The 23,514-nt window shown below is 36.5% G+C and overlaps 1 protein-coding gene across 11 annotated transcripts in view; it reads left to right on the top strand.

Annotated features, from left to right (window-relative positions):
* The window catches only part of TMEM62 (transmembrane protein 62), a 33,506-nt gene that overhangs the window by 2,864 nt on the left and 7,128 nt on the right, over positions 1–23,514 (top strand). For 4 of the 11 annotated variants that reach the window (XM_064570561.1, XM_064570559.1, XM_045900247.3 and 1 more), the window contains 9 exons: positions 2,302–2,347; positions 6,624–6,765; positions 9,114–9,238; positions 9,376–9,498; positions 11,594–11,749; positions 13,886–14,045; positions 15,308–15,403; positions 18,763–18,876; positions 20,785–20,869. In XM_064570561.1, coding sequence (XP_064426631.1) covers positions 2,302–2,347; positions 6,624–6,765; positions 9,114–9,238; positions 9,376–9,498; positions 11,594–11,749; positions 13,886–14,045; positions 15,308–15,403; positions 18,763–18,876; positions 20,785–20,869 — 1,047 coding nt within the window. Of the gene's footprint in view, positions 1–2,301; positions 2,348–6,623; positions 6,766–9,113; positions 9,239–9,375; positions 9,499–11,593; positions 11,750–13,885; positions 14,046–15,307; positions 15,404–18,762; positions 18,877–19,415; positions 19,584–20,784; positions 20,870–23,514 lie in introns of those variants that run through there. The other 7 variants (XM_064570562.1, XM_064570560.1, XM_045900251.3 and 4 more) reach the window with 3 other exon arrangements.

Raw genomic sequence — 23,514 nt, 5'->3', positions numbered from 1 at the left:
TGCCAAGGGTTGAGGGTGGGGGGATAGGCCGACTACAAAGAGGCATCATGGGAGAACTTTGGGATGATGTAACTGTTCTGTATCTCCATTGCAGTGGATACATGACTGTGCATTTGTCAAAACCCAAAGAACTATACATTACAGTGAATGAATTTTACTGTGTATACATTAAAAAATTAAAATTGCAAATAAATCTCTATGTATGAGGGGAGAAATGGATAATCCCTTCACATTTTTTACATTATTATTGTCTTGTTAGTAATGAACTCTTTAGCAAAGTGTCCTAACAGGTTTGTTTTATAAAGGTTGACTTTCTTATTGGTTGTTAAGTACTTTGTCTGCTTCATTTGATTATTAATTGCTGCTGTGTGCCTAATTATATATATTTCTAAAACTATCATTTTAAACAGATAATTCTGTCTGGTGAAATACATAGTTTTGGTTTGATCAGAAAATGCCCTTTTTATAAATAGTTCTTACAAAGCAGCTAGGAATTATTAATTGATGATGGGATATCTGGCTTACAGCTTTCTCTGGTATACCCTGTAAGTCTGATCCTGAACTTATGATGGTTCAACTTATGATGGTTTGATCAACGATTTTTTTTTTTTAAGATTTTATTTATTAGAGAGAGAGCAAGTGAGAGAGAGAGAGAGAGCATGAGCAGAGGGAGTGGCAGAGGGAGAAGGAGACTCCTTGCTGAGCAGGGAGCCCGATGCGGGGCTCCATCCCGGGACTCTGGGATCATGACCTGAGCTGAAGGCAGTCGCTTAACCGACTGAGCCACCCAGGCGCCCCTTGACCTACGATTTGTCAACTTTACAGTGTATGAAGCTGATACACATTCAATAGAAACTATATTTCGAATTTTGAATTTTTATCTTTTCCTGGGCTAACAATATGCAATATGAAACTCTGGTTATGCTGGACACAATCACCAGGGTAAAAAGCCATTAACCTTATAACTATTCTGTGCCCATGCTGTCATTCTGTTTTTCACTCTCAGATATTCAACATGAGATATTCAACACTTTATTATAAAACAGGCCTTGTGTTAGATGATTTTGCCCAGCTATAGGCTAATGTAAGCATTCTGAGCATGTTTAACGTAGGCAAGGCTAAGCTCTGATGTTCAGTAGGTTCAGTGTATGAAATGCATTTTCTATTTAAATATTTACCACTTAAAATGGATTTGTCTGGACATAACCCCATTGTAAGTTGAGGAAGATCTGAATTTATATTTCCCTTTTTTCCTGATCTTAATTAGTGGTACAGGTCAAATTCTTTTGCAATAAAAGCAAGTCTGTACATAATAAAAAAGTTTATTTTTTAACAGCATTAGTCAATCCACTGACTAAGCCAAACTACTGACTTATTTCAAGTAATAAATATCAGACTCTTGTGATGAGATCTTGTGAACAGAGCTTGTCCTTTGGAGGTCATGATAATCTAATTTGACTTGTATAAGCACAAATGCTTATAGTATGTGTGTATATATATGTTTATATATTGTGTTAAGATAGGAGGAAACTAATTTTTATTAAGATTTAACTATAACAGTGTAGTTCTCTTAGTAAGAGGATTGCATACACAATAAGTTCTTTTGGCTTAAATTGGACTTAACAGCTTATTCTCTGAAGTTATTAGAAATATAGTGGATTCTTGGAATTCCAAGCTGGTAAATAATTTTAGTTATTGCAAGCAGGCAATCAAGCTCAATGAAATAATTATATTTCCAGATAAGTGTTCTATGACATCTTTTACCTTACCCCTTACCATTATATAACTCCTTTCTTACTGAATCTCTTTAAGATTTAAGAAGAGAGGGTCTTAGGTCCTGTTATCAAAGTGATTAGCTGTTTAGAAACACTTGGCATGGATCCATGTATCAGTCATGATTAAAACAGCATCAACAGTCCAATCTTACAACGGCAAATTGATTTATTCTGAATAGTACATAATATCAAAGTATTTCTTATTCTCCAGTATGTGGGGTGCCTTAAATTAGTTTCCAGATAATCTGAATTCTGTTATCAAGTTTTAAAAACTATCAGGCTAATTTATTGGCATTCTGCCATTTAGAGATGTTATTGAAAATATTGTCATTTTTCTTTAGTCATTAAGATGTTTGTATTTTTCTTTTTAATATAGATGATGGTTGCTCTTTTTTTTTCCCATGTGCTTTTTTTGTTTTTTGTTTTTTTCCAAATTCTTATTTAAATTCTAGTTAGTTAACATATGGTGTGATATTGGTTTCAGGAGTAGAATTTAGTGATTCATTGCTCTTTTCTTTTTAATTAGATGCATTCAACATTCCAAGTCTGGAGAGTGTCGAGAATTATTACAGGTACTGTAGTGAACAGAATACAGACCATGAAGTAGTATAAGGGGAGTGCAGTCAAGTCAATGAATGGGTGAAAATATTTTTTAATAGAAGAACTTCTAGTAACTTAGAATTTTTGTGTGTGTGTGTATGACAGATTCAGTTACTTTCTTCCCCCAAGACTTTTTCTTTCCTTTAATTCCTTTTATCTCATACACTTTATGCTTTTTATTGGCTAATGATACTTCAAATATTTCACACAAACTTTTTTTTTGCCATTGATACTTAGCAGAAGTCATTTTTTTATTAGTCATTTTTTTTACTTGGATATAATTGACATATAACATATTCATTTTAGGTATACAACACAGTGATTCAAGAGTTGTATGTATTGTGAAATGATAACCACAATAAGTCCAGTTAACACCCATCACCATACATAATTAAAAAATTTTTTTTTCTTGTGAAAAACTTTAAAAATCTACTCTCAGCAACTTTCAAATATATAATAGAGTGTTTGACTGTAGTCACCATGCTATACATCAGAAGTCACTTAGATTAGAGCTTGTTATGAGAGTACTGTCGATTTTAGGAATACTGAGAAACTGATGCTCTCAGCCTCTACAGTGGCTGAGGAGCCCAGTTGGTCACCCACTTTGTCACAGAAATATTAAAATTTTCTTTATATGCCATGAATGTGAAAAAGGCTATGACTATGAAAGGCTCTTTGCATTAGAAAACCAGTTCTCTAGTTTCAATGTGTTGGGATTCTTTTAGTTGCAGTTTCACTTCCAGTTCTAGGATATTCCACAGCTTTGTCCTACATTGTCCATCACTCAAGTAGTGAGAATTTGGTGAGAGCCCATCGTTAGCTGGATAGCGTGAGAGATACAAGAGCTAATATTAAAAAATATGGCCTCTGCCTTCAAGGAAGTCCAGTTAAGAGAGATAAGAATTGTTTGGGAAACAATTAGAAAAGAACATGAAGGGATGACTGATGAAATGCTACATTATTTGGTAGACATGATAATCACTATGAGAAATCGGAAAGGGCAGAAGTCAGCATGGGCTGGACATAGAGGAGACTTTATCTTATTTTTGAGATATAATTGACATATAACATTGTATAAGATTAAGATATACAACATGTTCATGTGACACATAAATATATTGCGATATGAGGACCACCATAGAATTAGCTAATACCTCGATCACTATCACATAATTATCATTTTCTTGTGGTAGGAATAATTAAGATCTAGTCTCTTAGTGACTTTGAAGCTTATAAAACAGATTTGTTGATTATACTTACTATGGTGTGCATTAGATCTTCTGAATTTATGTATCTACCTAGGTGTAAGTTAGGACTTAATAAAAGAAGTAAAACTTGTGTTCAGTCTTAAAAGAAGGGTTGCGGAGAAGTAAGAAATTTTGAGGGGTATATTTTAGGCAAAACCACAGAATTTTTAAAAGCTAGAATGAGCTTTTAGGGACAGTAAGGAAACTGGTATCACCAGAAAAAAGGATCATTTTGAGGACTGGTATGACATTGGGTAGGTAGCTTAGAGCCAATTTATGGAGGTCTTAAGTGACAGGTGTAGAAATTTAGATGTGTTGTGTAATGGTTCATAATCCAGTATAGATTCCTAAGGAGACAAGTCAGATAATGAAATAATATTTTATAAAGGGCAATCACACAACAAAAAAGAGAAAAGATAGGGATAATAAGGAAAAAAAGCTATGTAGAACAAATGGGAGAGTCCTGTAATAGTCCAGTCATGATATGGAAGGGCTTGAAATGAATAGGAGACATACCTTTCTAACAAAGTCCATATATATGGGGACAGTGTCATCAGCTGGAGGGTGGCAGGTCAAACAGCATTGGTTAACATATAATTCGATTCACTGTAACTTGGAGGATGAAGTTGTCCTTTGTTTTTAATGTGAGAAAGGAAAAGGTCAGAGATGAAAATCTTTCCTTTTATCTATTTGTATCTTTGATGGTGACTATGGAATGGAACTAGGAAACATTTTCAAAGAAGAATTAACAGGACTTTGGGTCTGACTGGTTATCGGGAGGGTAAAGCTATTAGTCATTTGGAAGTTTCTTACCTTTATATTTTTGTTACTAACCACCTAAACTGTATCTGAATTTTTAATAAACAGCATTTTATTTTTTTTTTTTTTTAGATTTTATTTATTTATTTGACAATGAGAGAGAGATAGCGAGAGCAGGAACATAAGCAGGGGGAGTGGGAGAGGGAGAAGCAGGCTTCCTGCCAAGCAGGGAGCCCGATGTGGGGCTTGATCCCAGGACCCTGGGATCGTGACCTGAGTTGAAGGCAGATGCTTAATGAGTGAGCCACCCAGGTGCCCCAATAAACAGCATTTTAATAAACAGCCAGAGATACGGACATTACAGATATATCAGCCTGAACGAGAAAGCTTAAAGCTAAATCTTGATCTTAAGAATGGCCCAGAGAGGGGTGCCTGGGTGGCTCAGTCGTTAAGCGTCTGCCTTCGGCTCAGGTCGTGAGCCCAGGGTCCTGGGATCGAGCCCCACATCAGGCTCCCTGCTCAGCGGGAAGCCTGCTTCTCCCTCTTCCACTCCCCCTGCTTGTGTTCCTGCTCTCACTCTCTCTCTGTCAAATAAATAAATAAAATATTAAAAAAAAAAAAAGAATGGCCCAGAGAATGTCAAAATCCAGAATTCAAAAACTGTTAATAGCTATCATATATTTTAATCTCTACTTTCAAATAGTTGGGTTATTTTTAGATAATGGGTTTTAACGTATTAAAAATGTAGGAAAGGAAACAATATACGTGAGATTATAAGATCCTAAAGAAGGGTGCCTGGGTGGCTCAGATGGTTAAGCGTCTGCCTTCCACTCAAGTCATGATCCCAGGGTCCTGGGATCGAGCCCCACATCGGGCTCCCTGCTTGGCGGGAAGCCTGCTTCTCCCTCTCCCTCTACTGCTCCCCCTGCTTGTGCTCTCTCAGTCTCTCTGTCAAATAAATAAATAAAATCTTAAAAGAAAAAAAAAAGATCCTAAAGAATAACTGAAAACAAATTAAGCAGGAAAAATATAAATAAAAATTTTAATGAGAGGAAAAAAAACCCTCAAAATAGAAAATTTCATTTTTTTAAAAGATTTATTTATTTATTTATTTATTTATTTATTTTAGAGAGAGAGAGAGTGTGTGCACACGTGAGCACATGCGAGTGGGGGAGGAGCAGAGGGAGAGGAATAAGCAGAATCCATGCTGAGTGCCAAGCCCAATGGAGGGCTAGATCCCATCACCCTCAGATCTCGACCTGAGCTGAAATCAAGAGTTGCTCACTTAACTGACTGAGCCACCCAGGTGCCCCCCAAAATAGAAAATTTAAAAAATACTGGGAAGAGGGGCAATAGAACTAATTGACTTTTAATTATAATATCTGTGATAATGTGTTTATTTTATGATATATTTGATGGCTATCGTGGCTTAAATATAGCTCCCTGATAGCACATTAGGTTTCAGGAGTTTATTTGTATTTTTCCATATGTGCCTTATCTATTTTCTTATAATGTCTTGACATTTGAGTAATATAGGTATGTCCCCAACCTATACCTTCCTTCACATTTATTCAACAAATACTAATGAGTTCCCACACTGTGTACTATGTTACCCCCTCTTTCCCCCGTTCTTCACTCTCCAACCTTACAGACACCTCAACACTGTTGATACTTAGGTAGTAAGGACTTTCATTACTGAATGTATACCCTGTATAGGTTACAGATATATTTTTAGGAACTGAAAAACATTTACTGACCCAGACCTGACATTTTTCTTGATGACTTCGTCTTTGCAAGGCTTTATTGTGAGTTAAGCCTCTGTAGTCCTATTTCAAGATGTAAACACCTTTTTTTATCTCATTACACCAAGAGTTCTGCTAGGCACTTCATAGGTCCTCACTAAATTTTTCAATGATGGATAAGTACCATTTCCCTGGATTCTGTTTGATCTCTCTTTAAGTGTTCGGTGGACTGCCTAAAATAGCCACCTCCTTCTCTGCTTTGCTTGGTGACCTTGTGTTTGGTTACTTATGAATTAGTTTGCCTGAATCTTTATAGAAAATGGGAAGAAAAATCTTTAAAATCTCTTTTCATCAGCTTATTGTGGATTAGTTTATGTATTTCTCTGTCAGATTAGGAAATTTTCAAAGGGAGGCAAAATATAGTGTGATATACGGGGAGGAATTTAAACTCATTGTTTTTTTATGATTGCACTAAAACTTTCCTGTCTTATATTTTTTAGGAAATATTCTGCCGTACGTAGGGATGGCTCTTTCCATTATGTCCACAGTACTCCCTTTGGCAACTATTCTTTCATCTCTTTGGATGCCACCCCAAATCCAGGGCCTAAGAGACCCTATAATTTCTTTGGAATTTTAGATGAGGTACAGTAAAAATCTCACTTCCCTTTGTAGCTAACTAACCTATTTTGTTTTTTCTTGGATAAATGTGGCTCACTTAAGGTTATCCTAGGTAAACTAGTTCTTATCTAGAAATTCTTGAGAAAAATTTTACTGTGGTTCCAAGTATGGCTAGAAGAAATCACTGGCTACTTGAGCATTATCACTGCTGTCCATGTTCTGGTCCCCAAATCTCGTGAAGAAATACCTCACATTTTATATTTATTCAGTAAGCATTTATTAAATATATACTAAGTGCAACATGCACTTTGCAAGGTGCAAGGCATACAGCTTTTATACCATATGGTATATTCCTAAATCCCCATAGTTGCCATTTCTAACTAATGGACTATATTTATTTTAATAAGAGAAGGGCAACCACTGAAGTAAATAAATTTCTGTTAAGGCAAGTTAGGTGAAAACTGTTGCTGGATTAAAACTGTCTGGAAAGTCACATATGAGAACCTCTCATTATTTCTTAATACAACAGATGTCAGATCACTAATGAGCACCTGCCTACATGCAAGACATATGTGCCTGCATGGAAGAATACAAGAGCGATAAGATCAAGTCACTCGCCTTTTAGAATATTTAATCTAGTGGAGGGGCATAAGACTAGTGCAGAAATAACTATAATAAAGGGCAGAATTTGCTAAGTGCTGAAAGAGATTCAAAGTGATATGAAGGTTCAGAAGACCTTGAAATCAAGTGAATAAAATGTTGTGAAATGCATTGTGTTATATTAGGCATTTATTTAATGAAGGTATATTTGGTTTCTTATCCTCCAACTGTCTTTAGACAGAGTTTATTAACTTATTATTTTAAAGCCTACTCCTTAGAGCAGCGTTTTTTAAGATACGATTCAAAGATCATCTTCATGAAAATCAGCTGGACTTTTGTAAAATGCAGATTCCCAGGCTTTCCCTGAGACTTATCAAATTAGAAACCCTGAGGGTATGGTCCAGGAATTCATTGCTATTAGCACTTTACAGATAATTAATGTATATTTATACATGTACGAGTTATTTTTTTTTTAAAGATTTTATTTGAGAGAGCGAGAGAGAGAGGCAGAGCACGTGTGCATGTGTGCAGGCAGGGGGGAGGGGCAGAGGGAGAGGGAGAAGCAGGCTGTGCACTGAACAAGGAACCCCGACTTGGGGCTTGATCCCAGGACTCTGGGATCATGACCTGAGCAGAAGGCAGTTGCTTAACCGACTGAGCCACCCAGGCACCCCTGTACAAGTTATTTTTGAAATCAACTTTATGAGGGATGATTTACATACAATAAAATGCACTCATTTTAAGTGTTTGAAGAGTTTTGACAAAAAATATATATGCTGGTATAACTGTCACCACAATCAAGAGAGAACATTTCTATCATCCCAGAAAGTTCTCTTGTGTAGTCAGTCTTCACCCCAATCCTAGAGAACCACTGATGGGTTTTCTGTCAGTATAGATTAATTTTTTTTCTAGAATTTTATGTAAATGAAATCATACAGTATGTACTCTTGTGTCTGGCTTCTTTTGCCCAGTATATTTCTTTTTTTTTTTTTTTAAAGATTTATTTATTTATTTGAGAGAGCGAGAATGAGAGAGAGAGTACGTACATGAGAGAGGGGAGGGTTAGAGGGAGAAGCAGGCTCCTCGCCGAGCAGGGAGCCCGATGCGGGACTCGATCCAGGGACTCCAGGATCATGACCTGAGCCGAAGGCAGTCGCTCAACCAACTGAGCCACCCAGGCGTCCGCCCAGTATATTTCTATGATTTGTTTCTACAATTCATCCATATTATTGTGTTTGAGTAATTCTTTCCTTTTTATCACTACATAGCATTCCATTGTTTGGATATACTGATGGTTTCTAGTTTTGGGCTATTCTGAGTTGAGCTGTTGTGAACATTCAGGTACAGGCTTTTTGTGGACATACGTACATCTTATTTTAGAAGTTTGGTTTCAAGTTCCTCTTTAGTAATTGCAATGTAGTATACAGGGCTGAAGAGATTAATGGTTCTTATTTTCTATAAAGAACTTTGTTGTAAAAAGAGAAAGAAATTTATGTCATTTAAAGATTGTTCTCTATTTCTCAGTTTCCTTCTCTATCAAATGGGGATAATACTTGCCCTACTTAGCATAGAGTTATTTTTAGGACCAAATGAATTATAATGTATATGAAAACAGTTTGAAATTTATACAGGTCCATGCAGGTCACTAATTAGTAGGGTTTAGGCCTTAGACATAATATACTTATTATTATAAAACTTCAAGGCAGATGTTTAATCTGTAGATTTCAGCCTGAGCCCTAATGAAAGATCCTTGTGTTTTTCTGCCATTTCAGAAGCGGATGGAGGAACTTCTGTTACTGGCCAAGGAGAGTAGTCAGAGTAACCACAGTATTTGGTTTGGTCACTATACAACATCCACTATCCTTTCTCCATCACCTGGAATTCGGTCAATAATGAGGTGAGGCAGGATTCCAAAATCAAAATTAATTGCTTGTAATTCTTTTATGTTACTCTTGCTCTCCTGAAGAGATCTTTTTATTAGTTTGGCATTGCAAGTTATCTGTTCATTTATTCTACTCGTTTTTCATCGATTAGTTCAGCTACAGCGTATTTGTGTGGGCACCTCCATACTCTTGGTGGACTGATGCCTGTTTTGCACACTCGTCACCTCCAGGGCACTTTGGAACTTGAGGTGGGAGACTGGAAGGATAACAGAAGGTAAGGGAACTACCCCACACAATAAAACTTACACGTGTAAGTTTCGCTAAAACAATGATAGTTTTCTTATTGCTACCATGGGTGATCCCAGTCAAGGAAAAACTTATGATCTCCCTAAGTTTTTAAAGTGATATAGATATTATGTGTGTCGGTGTGTAAAAACCTCGTTGCAACAGTTATGTTTGCCATCACTATGTTACATTGGATTTTCAAGATGCATCCATTAGGAAATAGATCTCAAACTCTAGGGTGCACAAGGATTGTGGAGGAGCTTATTAAAAATAACAAATCTCCAGAGAATTTGGTTGTGTTGGTCTGGTTTCAGACCTGATTTTTTTTAAAACTCACCAGGTGTTCTATGGACCACACTTAGAGAAACATTAGAACTGGAACTGTATCACCCTCTGAATTTTATATCTACCTTTGTAGTTATTACTATGTTAGTGATTTCAGTTCTTCAAATACACGATAGTTGGTTTTATTAAGATTAAAGTCTTTCTATGAGAAAACACAGCCTGTTTATCAAAAGCATACAGTATAGTTAAATATATAGAGAAAAAAGAACTAAATACATATTTTGAGAATAACTAAGTACAGTAGCTTAAATATAGATGAGTATCATCTCATTGTTGAACTATTATCAATTACTATTTAATTTATTCAAACTCAGTTCTCTGAAGATGTTAGTTAGTAAATATTTTTTGAGCTGAATATGTTCTTTCTGTTTTTAACTACTTCCATTAATTAAAAGATAGCTTTACATCTTGGAAGGTACTTACTCATTTCAGTTGGCTCTGCTAGAAACTGTCTAAAAGCTATGCTTGAAGCCTGAAATTAGTTGGCAACTGTAATTACTTTGAGCTAGACCTGTCTATTCATGACTGTGAGGTTGTGGGCTGGGCTGGGATTGCCTTTTACTAGATAGCCTTCCTAATCCTTGATCAGCTTCTTTATTTCTTATAAATGCTATAGTTACAAGTTAAGTGCTGTCATGAAACCATTTCCTCTCTTTCTCTTTCCACCTGCTCTCCTGTTGTTCCACCCCTGGGGTTTTATCTGGAGTTTTACTGAAAGGACCTAACCTTTACCTGCCCTTTTAAACATTTAAGTTGTGTTAGGATAATAGAGGAGCTTTTAAAAGTCTATTAGTAATATTAGGCTAGGCTTTGTTGTGGATACAAATAAATCTGGAAAATATCAGTGGCTTAACACAACAGATGCTTATTTTTTCATTTATGTAAATCTGGTATGAGCCAGGACCTCTCTCTTCCATGGGGTGACTCAGGGATTCAGATTTTCTTCATCTCATAATACCACTATCTCAACACCTCAATCCCAGGGCAGGGAAGAGAGCATGGAGAACTCATACCCGCTCTTAAGTACTTTGGACCAGAAGTGTGATACATGTCACTTCTGTTTACAGCCCATTGACCAGAACTAGTCACATGGTCCCAACCTAATACCAGGGAGACTGGGAAATGCAGGGGAGCACGTGGAGTATTTGGTGAGCACTATTGTTTCTGCCATAGTTAATCATTTCTTTCCTCAGTTCAAAAAGTAGAAAATATAAAATTTTGGTTATTCTTTAATGAATATTTATACCTCTCACCATGCATTTAGAAAACCAAAATAAATTTTGTTAATTTCTTTGAAATTATAGAAATAAAGGTTTAAAAGAAGAATGAAAGATGTCTGATTGTGTTTATGTTAATATTAGCATTTTTGATGAGATGAGGAATATCAGGTATTAGGCTTATGATGACTGTCTTAGATTCAAAAGAGTCTTAAAGTATAGAAACCAAACGAATTAGTTTATCAAGCATTTATTTAAAAATGAAAGTGTGCATGCTATGTACCAGGCATTGTTCTAGGGCACAGTAAATTTATGTCTTCAGTAAGATTCCATTTGTGATAAACGTGAACTATAAAGCGGTAGGGGCAAGGGAAGAAGGGCAGAGAAACAATATTATTTACTTTGTATAAATTCATGATCTCAGAAAGTATAGTTTTATATTTTTACATTTGTTCTGTGTATAACCTTCATACCCTCTTATAATAGAAGTGACTAAATTACCTTATTGTCTCTGGTCTCTAGGTACCGGATCTTTGCTTTTGATCATGACCTCTTTAGCTTTGCAGATTTGGTCTTTGGCGAGTGGCCTGTGGTTCTTATCACTAATCCTAAGTCACTCCTATATAGCTGTGCTAGACATGAACCACTAAAAAGACTTCTTCATTCAACACACATCAGGTATGTAGCACTTTTTCGGAATTTCCTTTCAGTTTGATATTAGTGAAGAATAAGTCAATGTGACTATAATCCCATGTGAAAACTGTGAGATGCCATACTTTAATTTTCCCAATAATCTAAACATTATATAAAGATAAAATGCTTACTGCTTTATTCCCATTCAGTTAAAAAATAATTTTTTTAAGCTGTTGAAATTTAAAAAACCTCCAGAAACCCATAACCCTACCACTGCAATTTTTGTGTATTTTATTTTCATGTTTTACATGCTATAATCCCCCTAACCCCAAATAGAGCTGTTACTGACATTTCTGATTTCCTACTCAGGCATTCTCTTTGAGGCATGTTTTTATATAGTTGTAATGTTTTATTTATTTTTTTTTGGTCAGCAGTGAAGTGACTCTCAGGTTTTTTTTGACAGGAGCTGGATATCTGATTTAGACTTTATATTCTCTGAAAGGGCCTGGTAGCCTTAGCTCTGTTTGTGATACTGCGTCTTGTTGACAGTTGGGAAACAAATGAGTGGATGGTAGGATTAACATGAGATTAACAAAGTCTATTTTAATTTTTTATCTCTCAACAGAGAGAATGTACCACAATTTATCTAACCATTTTCTTACCTTACTGGTGAACTCTTACAATTTTTTCTAACTTGGGAATGAGCATCTGATGCATGTAGATTCTTTTTCCATTTGAATAATTTCTTTAGGTAAAGTTCTAAAGGTGTGAGTCTTGGTGAAAGAATATGAATTCCTTTATGACTGTTGATAAAGATTGCCCAGTTACTTTTTTTTTTGTAACTAAAATAATTTTTCTTTTAAAAATATGCAGTAAAATATATGTAACATAAGATGTACCATTTTACCAGCTTTTAGGTATACAGTTCAGTGGCATTAAAGTATATTGATTTTGTGGTGCAACCATCACCACCATCCATCATCGGAATATTCATCTTCCGAGACTGAAACTCTGTACCCATCCAACAATAACTCCCTGATTTACCCTTTTCCCCAGCCCATGGCAGCCACCATTCTACTGGTCTCTCTCTTTGAATTTCACTACCCTAGGAACCTCATATAAGGAGACTCCTACAGTATTTGTCCTTTAACTGGCTGGCTTCTTTAACATAATATCCTCAAGGTTCCTCCATGTTGTAGAGTGTGTCAGAATTTCTTTGCTTTTTTAAGGCTGACTAATATTCCATTGTGTGTATATACAACATTTTGTTTATTCATCTGTCGATACTTTTGCTTCTATCTTTTGGCGATTGTGAATAATGCTATTATGAACGTGGGTATATTCTGTTCAAATCCCTGCTTTCAGCTTTCAGTTCTTGTGGGTATATATCTAGAAATGGAATTGCTGGATCCCATGGTAATTATATGTTTAATTTTTTGAGGAACCACCATACTGTTTTCCATAGCAGCTGTACCATTTTACATTACCACGAGCAGTGCATAAGGTACCCAATTACTTTTTAAAACAGATACTAATTTATAATGTTACCAGGCAAATGAGTACCAATTTCACAGCACTCTTATCATTTTTGGATATTGTGCTTTTAAAAAGATGTACTAATTAATCTGGAAAAATGATATCAAGCTGTTCTATTTTTTTTTTTGGTCAGCAGTGAAGTGACTCTCAGGGTTTTTTTGACAGGAGCTGGATATCTGATTTAGACTTTATATTCTCTGAAAGGGCCTGGTAGCCTTAGCTCTGTTTGTGATACTGCGTCTTGTTGACAGTTGGGAAACAAATGAGTGGATGGTAGGATTAACATGAGATTAACAAAGTAAGATGTCTAACCAGTGTTCTTTTCCTATATGAAAAATCAGGACTTATCAGAAAGAACTTTGGATCTACTCTAGCTTTATTTGTCAAAAGAAAATTGATTTTCCTTTCTAAAAAGTACAAAAATAGTTTCTAATTTCTCACCAACTTAGGTTTGCTAAATTATGGAACTCCAAAAGCCACCATTCAGAAAGAAACCAGATCATGAGTAGTGGTCATATAAACAGTTATACAGTGTGATGGTTCTGCCTACATTTATATTTTTTTTAGGTTATAATAGAGTTATTCTCCTTTCTAAAAACAGTGAAAATATCTAAAACCACATGTGTATGTATGTTCTCATTTTAGAGTCTTGGCCTTTTCCTTATCCTCCATTACTTCTGTCACAGTTACGATTGATGGAGTTCATTTAGGGCAAGCTATTCATTTATCTGGTCCTATTTTCATACTGAAGTGGAACCCAAGAAACTACAGTAACAGGACACATAACATAGAAGTAACTGTCCAGGTAAGTTAGTAATTTTCAACTTGCTATATAAAGGATTTGGCTGTAACTACACTAAACTCTGCTGTGGGTTTTTTGTTTTTGTTTTTTTTTTTTTCAGTCAATTGATAGAGATGAAACTAAGTTAATTAAAAATTTGAGGGGCACCTGGGTGGCTCAGTCAGTTGAGCATCTAACTCTTGATTTCGGCTCAGGTCATGATCTCAGGGTTTTGTGCGATTGAACCCCGTGTCAGATTCTGTGCTCCATGTGGAGTCTGCTTGTCCCTCTCCCTCTTTCTCTGCTCCTCCCCACCCCCTTCCCTGGCTCTCTCTCTCTCTCTCTCTCAATAAATAAATAAAATCTTAAAAAAAAACCAACAACAAAACTTGAATACACTGGATTTAGTATATTCAGGAAATGAGCACTCAGAGGAGTCATTCTGTTAGACAAAAAACTAGACTTCTCAGTGTGTAACTACTGGCCACAGTCCCCTCTTTTTGAGCCCCAGGGAATCATTCTTTTATTGTCTTTCAACTTTGGCTAGAGTCTTTTAATAATGGCAGCAAATTCCCCAACATACCCAAAGATAATAGAATAAGTCAGAAAATATGTATTTATGTACCCATGCCTTTGCTTGCTTTCTCCAAGTACAGGAAAATTGTGTCACTATTTTGAAAGCTGTAGGATAGAGTATTTTCAAGGCATCCCAGAGAATTTTTTTGTTTGGGGAGTATGCACTGATAGCATATGTAGTAACAGTCTGCCTGCTATTCCAGTTCAGCTTGGGGGCATTTAATTCACTAGCACCTGCCAGAGTAGCAAGTGTTCATTCATTACCCAAATAGGACATTTTCGTCAATATTGTGAAATTCTTTAGGAGATACTGTGCTCAGGAATTAGTTTCTGAAAAAAAAAATCTATCGATTGCCACAACTTTATGATTTGATGACAGTTTTTAACTATTTCATCTTCTACTGTTAAGTCTTAAGTTTGAAGATTACCAAGTAATCCTTCAGAAAACACATGTAATTATTTTCATTATCTTGTGTGTGTGTGTGTGTGTGTGTGTGTGTGTGTGTGTGTGTGACAGAGAAGGATTTTGAGTAGGAAGGAGCTGTTTACTGAGCTCCTTCTAAGGAAATGCTAGACACTTAGAATTTTTTACTTAATCCATATAACAATCCTTTATGGTAGGTAGTTTTATCCCCAGTTCATAGATGAGGAAGGAAGAAAAGGCACTTTGCAATGCCACCCATCTTTGAAGTGTTCTGCTTTGGAGGAAGAAGAAACTCGGGGAGGATGTGAAAGGAATTATGACTGGGGATGAACTCTTAATATCCCTTCTATCAGAAGTTGGATCATTGAAAGAAAACCTGAAGGTACAAGTGCACCTAGAATAAATTATTCCCTATCTTTACAGTTATGAGGAGGAAGTGGGAGCAATCATAGGAGACCTGCTCGCTGTAGGAATGGGGAACTCCCAAATCCTTGGATTGCCTCAAAACCCCAGCTTCTATAATTTTATGAGAAAAAAAAAAAACTTAGCTCATGTTCCTTGAAACATTTCTGGCTGCTTCGTTAAATCCTAGTAAAAATGTGAAATCACAGGGCGCCTGGGTGGCTCAGTTGGTTAAGCGACTGCTTTCGGCTCAGGTCATGATCCTGGAGTCCCTGGATCGAGTCCCGCATCGGGCTCCCTGCTCTGCAGGGAGTCTGCTTCTCCCTCTGACCCTCCTCCCTCTCATGTGCTCTCTCTCTCTCATTCTCTCTGTCTCAAATAAATAAATAAAATCTTTAAAAAAAAAAATGTGAAATCACATATACTTTTTACATGTTTAACATTTCTTACATTATTGAGGTATAATTTACATACAAAAAAACTACATATTTAAAGAGTATAATTCGGTGAATTTTGACATATATATATATCCTTGCCCATTACTACAATCAATATAGTCTATCACCTCAAAAGTTTTCTTGTGTTCTTTTGCAGCTGTCTTCCTTCCACCCTCATGTCCAGGAAACCACTGACCTGTTTTCTTCTATATATGTATAACTTTAAAAGATTAGTCTACTGAACATTAAATAGGGAACTTGGTCCCTTCATTCGTCAATGGGAAAGTTCTATTCTTTTATTTTTATTTTTAAAGATTATTTATTTATTTGAGGAGAGAGTGAGTGAGAGAGCATGAGCACGAGCAGGGGCAGAGGGAGAGGGAGAAGCAGACTCCCCGCTGAGCAGGGAGCCCGATGTCAGGCTCGATCCCAGGATCCTGGGATCATGACCTGACCCAAAGGCAGATGCTTAACCAACTGAGCCACCCAGGTGCCCCAAGTTCTATTCTTTTAAATACAGTATACTATAGATAAGTCTGAGAAAAATCTGTGAGAGACATCAATTTATTGTCTTATATTTTACCCGCTCACTATTTTTATTGAATGTCTATACTTCTGAGCAGCCTAGTAGCAACTAGACCTTTAGATCAATTTTCAGTGTGGTTCCTGAATTAGTAGCATCAGCATCACCCAGGAACTTGTTAGAAATGTAAACTGTCAGGTCCCATACCAAACTTCTGCATCAGAAACTCTGGAGTTGGGACCCAGCAATCTTGTTTCAACAGTCCATCCAGGTGGTTCTGATGTGCACTAAAGTTTGAGAACCAGAACTTTAGATTATTGTGCCTACTTTGCCAATTGAAAGAGCAGACTCCAGAAATCTCTATATCTCTAAATCTCTATATCTCTGTATCTCTAAATTAAAGAAAAACTCTGCTTTAAAACAAGAACAAACAACTTAAAATAACATTTTGAGCAATTAAAGTCTGATAAAAACAAGTATAAATTCTTTTTTGTTATTTTTTACTTTTATATGATGGGAAACTTTAAAATTATGTGCAAGAGATAATATTATAATGAATTTCCATGTACCCATTAGCTGACTTCAACAGTTACCAACTCATGACCAATTTTGTTTCATCTATACCCCTGCACCACGATGTCATTCCATCTGTAATATGACAGTATGTATCCCTAAAAGAACTATTTTTTAAAAATGTAACCATAATACCATCACACACCTGGAAAATCAATCGTAATTCCTTAATATCAAACTAGCTAGTATTCAGTTTTCCTAATTAGTCATATATATATATATATATATATGACATGCATGTGGTTGGTTCAAATCAGAATCCAGACAAGGCTCAAATACTGCATGTAGCTGATCTGTCTCTTCAGTATCTTTTAATCTACAGGTTCCCTCTCCTTTTTTTTTTCATTGCAATTTATTTTTTAGATAACTTTGGAAACTGGATCTTTTATCCTGTAGAGTTTCCTGTATTCTAGATTTATGTTTAAATTCATGTTGTATCCTTCAGCATGTTCCTCCACCCCCTCTAGTTTCTATAACTGGTAGTTAGATTAGGAGTTTGATCAGATTTGAGTCTGTTTTTGGCAGGAATACTTCCTTTGGTGTTTTATGCTCTTATCAGAAGTTTGTGATATCTGGTTGTCTCTCTTTTAGTAATGTTAGGATTGATCATTGTATTCAGGTGTTGTTAACTTTATCCATTGGTGTGGTGGTAAATATCTATCCACCAGCTTGGGACAGGTTTGAAGGGGGAACCCTGATTTATAGTGTTTCCCTGATTTATACCAATTTCCATAGTATAAATATTTTTACCATAGCTGGTTTTAAGCTACCAACGTATCAACTGGCCTGCAAAATTCCTGAAAATGTAACGATTGGCTTTTGTGAGCCCGTCAAGCCAGCTTCAGCATTCAGATAACTGCTGGCATTTCCCTCCATTCATTATGAAGTACCCAATCAGCTTTTCACTGAAGGATTTCCAGCAGCTATTGATGGTCTTGGCCTAGGTCCATTATTTCATTAGAATTGTACAATGGTGGTATTCAAATTTGCACTCCTTGTAAAATGAGTATTAATTAGAATAGTACCATAAAGAAAAAAATTCCCTTATCTATTTGGCACCCAGATAGAGAAGTTCATACAGGAAAAGTGGGATAAATTCTTAATTCTTCCCCCACCTTCCCTTTTCTAAACCAATTTTCAGAGTAATGAGTTGCTTCTCTAGCATCTGCCAAAGGCAACCAAATGAATCTTTTATTTTTAGTATCATTATGAATTCAAAATTTAAAAATTATATATATATTTGGTATGTTTCAATCCATGGCATTTATATTTTTAATGCTCAAATTGTCCCACCTTTGGCTAGTGGGAGCCTCTCCAAATTGGCCACTAAATCTTTCGATATAATCCCAGTAGTCTTTGTTAAGTGTTCTTGCTTTCTGGTATGAAGATATTTCAAGCTCTTCTTGTGTATTTCTTGTTCAAGAACTGGAATCAGCTATTTCTCTAAAGAGCACTGATCTTGTAATGAGAAATTTTATTTTGAGGGTACAGTCTGGGCAGTAGCCCAGCTAGGCCCTTGATCTTGGGTTTGTTACTATTTTTAGGCCTTTTCAGTGAGCAGAGAGAGGGAAAATACAAATTTTTCTTTAAGAGAAAATATATTGTGGGTACATGCTGATATTTCCAGTTCAAATCTAGAATTACAGGGTTTAAAAGAAGTTATATTTAAAGTGCTTAGAGGAAGAAGCAAAAATAAATGAAAAAAATACAGCTATTCAGAGATAACGGACAGATATTACTGGAACTTAATCTTGGAACATTATACATATAAATGTGCATGAGAATCACTGCTGTGCTTATAACTAGGATTCTGCTGGAAGAAGTAGGAGTGTGCACCACCTATTTTCTGTTCAAGAGGATATTCATCTCAGATTTGATCCCCTGGCATCATTTATTCTCCTTACTGACCATTGCATCGTGGTGAGTAAATTCATCTTTAGATGAGATTAGGTCAAATCTAGTGGTGGGTCCAAAGTATTAATATAATCATGTGGTGAGAAAGACGAACCTTACAAAATTAAGTTAGTTATTTGTCTAGAAGACTACAATGCTTTAAAGTTGATTTGAATTAAAAGAAGCAGAGGCATTGACAAGTAATACCTGTTTTGGAACCTCGTTCTAAGCAATACCATAAAACCAGAATAACTAAGGGAATTGTAGGAACTGTAAAATTGGATTAAGGATCTTTTAAAAATAATATTTCTTTCTACATAAATAATACATGCTTAATGTAGAGAACTTGGAAAATTTAGAAATAAAGTAAATCAGCCCCACATTATTCTTTTATCACGCTACTTATTATAACCATTGTATGTCATTATGATACTCTTTTTTTCTCATATATATTAGTATATGAGTTTTTAATGTAAAATAGTAATTTTCATTCTCTTGCGGTTTGATTTTTTTTTCTACTGAGGAATTTGTTTTGACTATTTTCTTTCTTTTTTTTTTTTTTTAAGATTTATTTGTCAGAGAGGGAGCACACACAAGCAGGGGCAGCGGCAGGCAGAGAGAAAGAGAGAAGCAGGCTCCCCACTGAGCAAGGGGCCCGATGTGGGACTCGATCCCAGGACCCTGGGATCATGACCTGAGCTGAAGGCAGCTGCTTAACCGACTGAGCCACCCAGGCATCCCCTATTTTCTGACTTCAGTTTATATTATTTTAAAAAATGATGTCTATTGGCATAAATATACCTTAATTTATTTAACCATTTTTCTATTGTTAACTGGGTATTGACATAAAACGCACCAAAGAGACACCCTACAATGTTGAGAAGAAAATTTAAGCCTTTAATTTCACCTTCCAGACATAGCTTTACTATATATCTTCAGAGCCTTACGATGTAAATTTATTATTATTTTAATTTACTTGTATTACTTGTATGATTAAGCTTTTTAGAAATATGACTAATGGGCATTTATATCTCAGTTTTACAAGTTCCTTTTGTGTCATTTGTTTTTCTTTTGGGTTTTTTTAATAGTCACCTAGATTAGGCTTTGGAAACTTTGATGTACTTATGAATCACCAGGGAACATTAGTAAGAGACAGATTCTGATTTAGTAGGGCTGAGATGGCGCCTGAGATTCTGCCTTCCCAACAGGCACAAGGCGATCCCAATGATGAGCTGGAGTCCATACTTTGAGAAACCAGAACCTAGATTATGTCTCTTCACTGTGAGTTAATCTCCAAGTGAATGCCACCCTGACGGAGAAAGCAAACGAAAATGCGGCCTCAGTTCACTCAGCCTGCAGTGCACTATGTACTGTTTTTCTTTACTCTTCTACAACTCGAAATAAAACCAATTATACTTCTAGTACAGTGAAGTTGGACTGTTTTAATTTGATCACTTTATATAACTATGAATTACTTTGTTTCAGTATTGGTCTCAGTATCCAAATTCTAAAAGAGCAATGCTGAGGCAATTTATTTTATTTATTTATTTATTTTAAAGATTTTATTTGTTTATTTGACAGAGCGAGAGACAGTGAGAGAGGGAACAAAAGCAGGGGGAGTGGGAGAGGGAGAAGCAGTCTTCCCGCTGAGCAGGGAGCCTGATGTGGGGCTCGATCCCAGGACCCTGGGATCACGACCTGAGCCGAAGGCAGACGCTTAATGACTGAGCCACCCAGGCGCCCCAATGATGAGGCAATTTATAATTTTCTTTTTTGGTGGATCAGTTGTTTGATTCTCTTTGGTCATTTATTTTTCTTGCATAGTCATTTCTGGTAATGATGTCTTTTCCATTTTTGTTAATGAGGCCATTTTAAAAACCTTAACTGTCGTTGTACCCATGTATCTGTTTCATATTAACATTGATTTCTCTGCAGGCCCGGGTCCTTTTTGTGATAATTGTGCTGATCCAGCTCACCATTCTCATTACTTTTAGGCACCGAGGATATCCAGAGCATAAAGGTTAGTCATGGTTCCTTTTATTCTCAGAAGACTTCATTCTTAAGTGTCATATAATGTCCTATTGCCAAGTGATAAAAATATAAATTATCTTTCCTGAGCTTTGTGAGGTGCATTCTTCAAACTTACTATACTTTGTCCACAGTACTTGAGCTTTTAAAAAAAAATCAGTTTTTTTGCTGCTACATTGCAGTAATATGAAACTCAACCTGAAAATGGGGGAAGAATCACAATATAGCTCAAAATGACCAAACGTCTCTGCCAGATATTAAGGATCCTCCACAGTTGGGTCTTACCTAATTAGCCGCATCTTCAACCATTTACCTATATTTCAGCCTAGATAATTTTCCACTGTTCCCTACACACACCATACTCATTTCTGCTTCTGTGCTTTTGCCTAGGCTATTATCTCTAAGTTATTTTTCTAAACTTATCTATATTTTAGCCTCCTTTAGGGCTCACCTCAAACCCTCTTTTTCCATACCATTTTCTCCACCCCTTTCAGGTCATAATGAGCTCTTGCTTCTCTGAATCCCTATAGTCCTTCCTGATAATTAATGCTATACTTGGCCAGTCAGTCACCTTGCTTTACGTAAGCACCCCAAATGTATATATACATTTTCTCCTCAACCAGACTGTAAGTTCTTCAGTATAGGAGCTCTTGTTTTCTGCTTCTTTTCTGTTTCTCACAGCACCCAGCACTGTGTGCATAACAGACAATAAATACTTGTTGAATTAAATTTTCCTTACCCCTTCGGGGCTTGGATGAAATCCCTGAGATCAGGGACTGATTGTAGGGGACGGGAGTACTGCAGCAATGACTCAACAGTAAAATGGCTAACTGCAGAGGGAATGTACACATCCTACTGAATGTTTTCCTGCATATATATATTTTCACAAATTCTATGAAGAAGTTCAAGAAGCATTATTGCACACATATATGTTCCTGCATATAATGTAAATAAATAAATGTTTAAGGGAGGGCCCCAGCCTCATTCTGTGGGGATACCAATATCTTTGTGTAGTTATTTAAAATTTACAACATATTTTTACCTGCATTATCTCACTTAATCTTTATAGCAATCCTGTGAAATAGGTATTATTGTCCCCGTTTTAAAGATTAGGACACTAAGGACTGGGGAGGTTGTGAAGGTTGTTCAAAGTCTCATCGCTAATAAGAGATAAAGGAGAGACTTGAAACCTATGTCTTCTGACCCCAGGTCAGTTCTTTTCTTTAAACACTTCTCAACTTCGATTGCACCTTAGACTCCCCTGGGAAACTTTTAAAATCTCGGTGTCTACACAGCACCCTAGACCAATCACATCAGAATCGCTAGGGGTAGGACCTAAGCATCAGTATTTTATAAAGCTCCCCAGATGATTCCAATGGGCAGTCAAGGCTGAGGCGTTCAGCTCTGACTAAAGCAGTATTTCTCAGTCCTGGCTGCTTAGAATCACCTGGGTTGCAGCCTAAGCTTCCACTCTCCCTCAGGTCAATTAAATCTGAATCTCTGGGGGCGCCTGGGTGGCTCAGTCGTTAAGCATCTGCCTTCGGCTCAGGTCATGATCCCAGGGTCCTGGGATCAAGCCCCGCATCGGGCTCTCTGCTCGACGGGAAGCCTGCTTCACCCTCTTCCATTCCCCCCTGCTTGTGTTCCCTCTCTCGCTGTCTCTCTGTCAAAATAAATAAATAAAATCTTAAAAAAAAAAAAATCTGAATCTCTGGTGAGTGAGACCTGGGCATGAATATTGTCTCAGAGTTCCTCCAGGTTATTCTAATGTGGAGCCAAAATAGAAAATCATGTTTAAAGTTTATGCTGAAAGTTTAAAGCATAGCTGCCTCCAAGGCTAAAGGATTATTTATTTTTAATAAGTAATAATTATTGGGGTGCCTGGGGGCCTCAGTTGGTTAAGCATCTGCCTTCAGCTGAGGTCATGATACCAGGGTCCTGGGATTGAGCCCTATGTCAGGCTTCCCTGCTCACTGGGGAGTCTGCTTCTACCTCTGCCCCTCCCTCCACTCATGCTCCAGCGCAACTCTCTCTATATCTCAAATAAATAAAATCTTTAAAAAGAAATAATTATTATAGATGGATATATAGATGAATACTTTGAGAAGTACCAGACTAGAACAAGAAAGAATCTAAGAGAAGAATGAGTAGCAAGAATGTAACGGAGTGGGGAAGGTCATGCATTATCAGGTTTTATACAAAATCAACTGTCAGGCTGAACAGTGTTTTAAGTACAAAATGGATATGTTGGCCTATTAGGAGAGACATACTATTTAACTTATATCAGGCTGTCTTTGACCTCTAGGGGCGCTCAGTGTGTACCGAACTTCGTGTCGTAGTCTTCTGCTGACTGGTTTATGACCAGCCACACACACGAGTGAAATGGCGGCTGAGGTTGAGGATCTGTGATACTTTAGTCTGTGACCACAGAATGGAGCTTCTCTGTGTGAAGCCCATATGCTTGGCATTTTGGCACTATATTTTAAGAGATCTTAATTTGAAGAGCTTTAGGGATCCCTTTCAATTGGAGTAAGAGGATGGCTGTGAGTTAAGAGCTATGTCACATATGGGAAAGGAATATTGGACAGTCATACTTAAGATTAGACTGGAGAAATTTTGATATTTCTTTGATATATT

Source organism: Mirounga angustirostris, unplaced genomic scaffold (genome assembly GCF_029215605.1).
Source record: "Mirounga angustirostris isolate CCGP_5_RB_7025 unplaced genomic scaffold, mMirAng1.0.hap1 SCAF_9, whole genome shotgun sequence".
Lineage (NCBI taxonomy): Eukaryota > Metazoa > Chordata > Mammalia > Carnivora > Phocidae > Mirounga > Mirounga angustirostris.
This window is presented reverse-complemented; position numbering and strand designations above follow the sequence as displayed.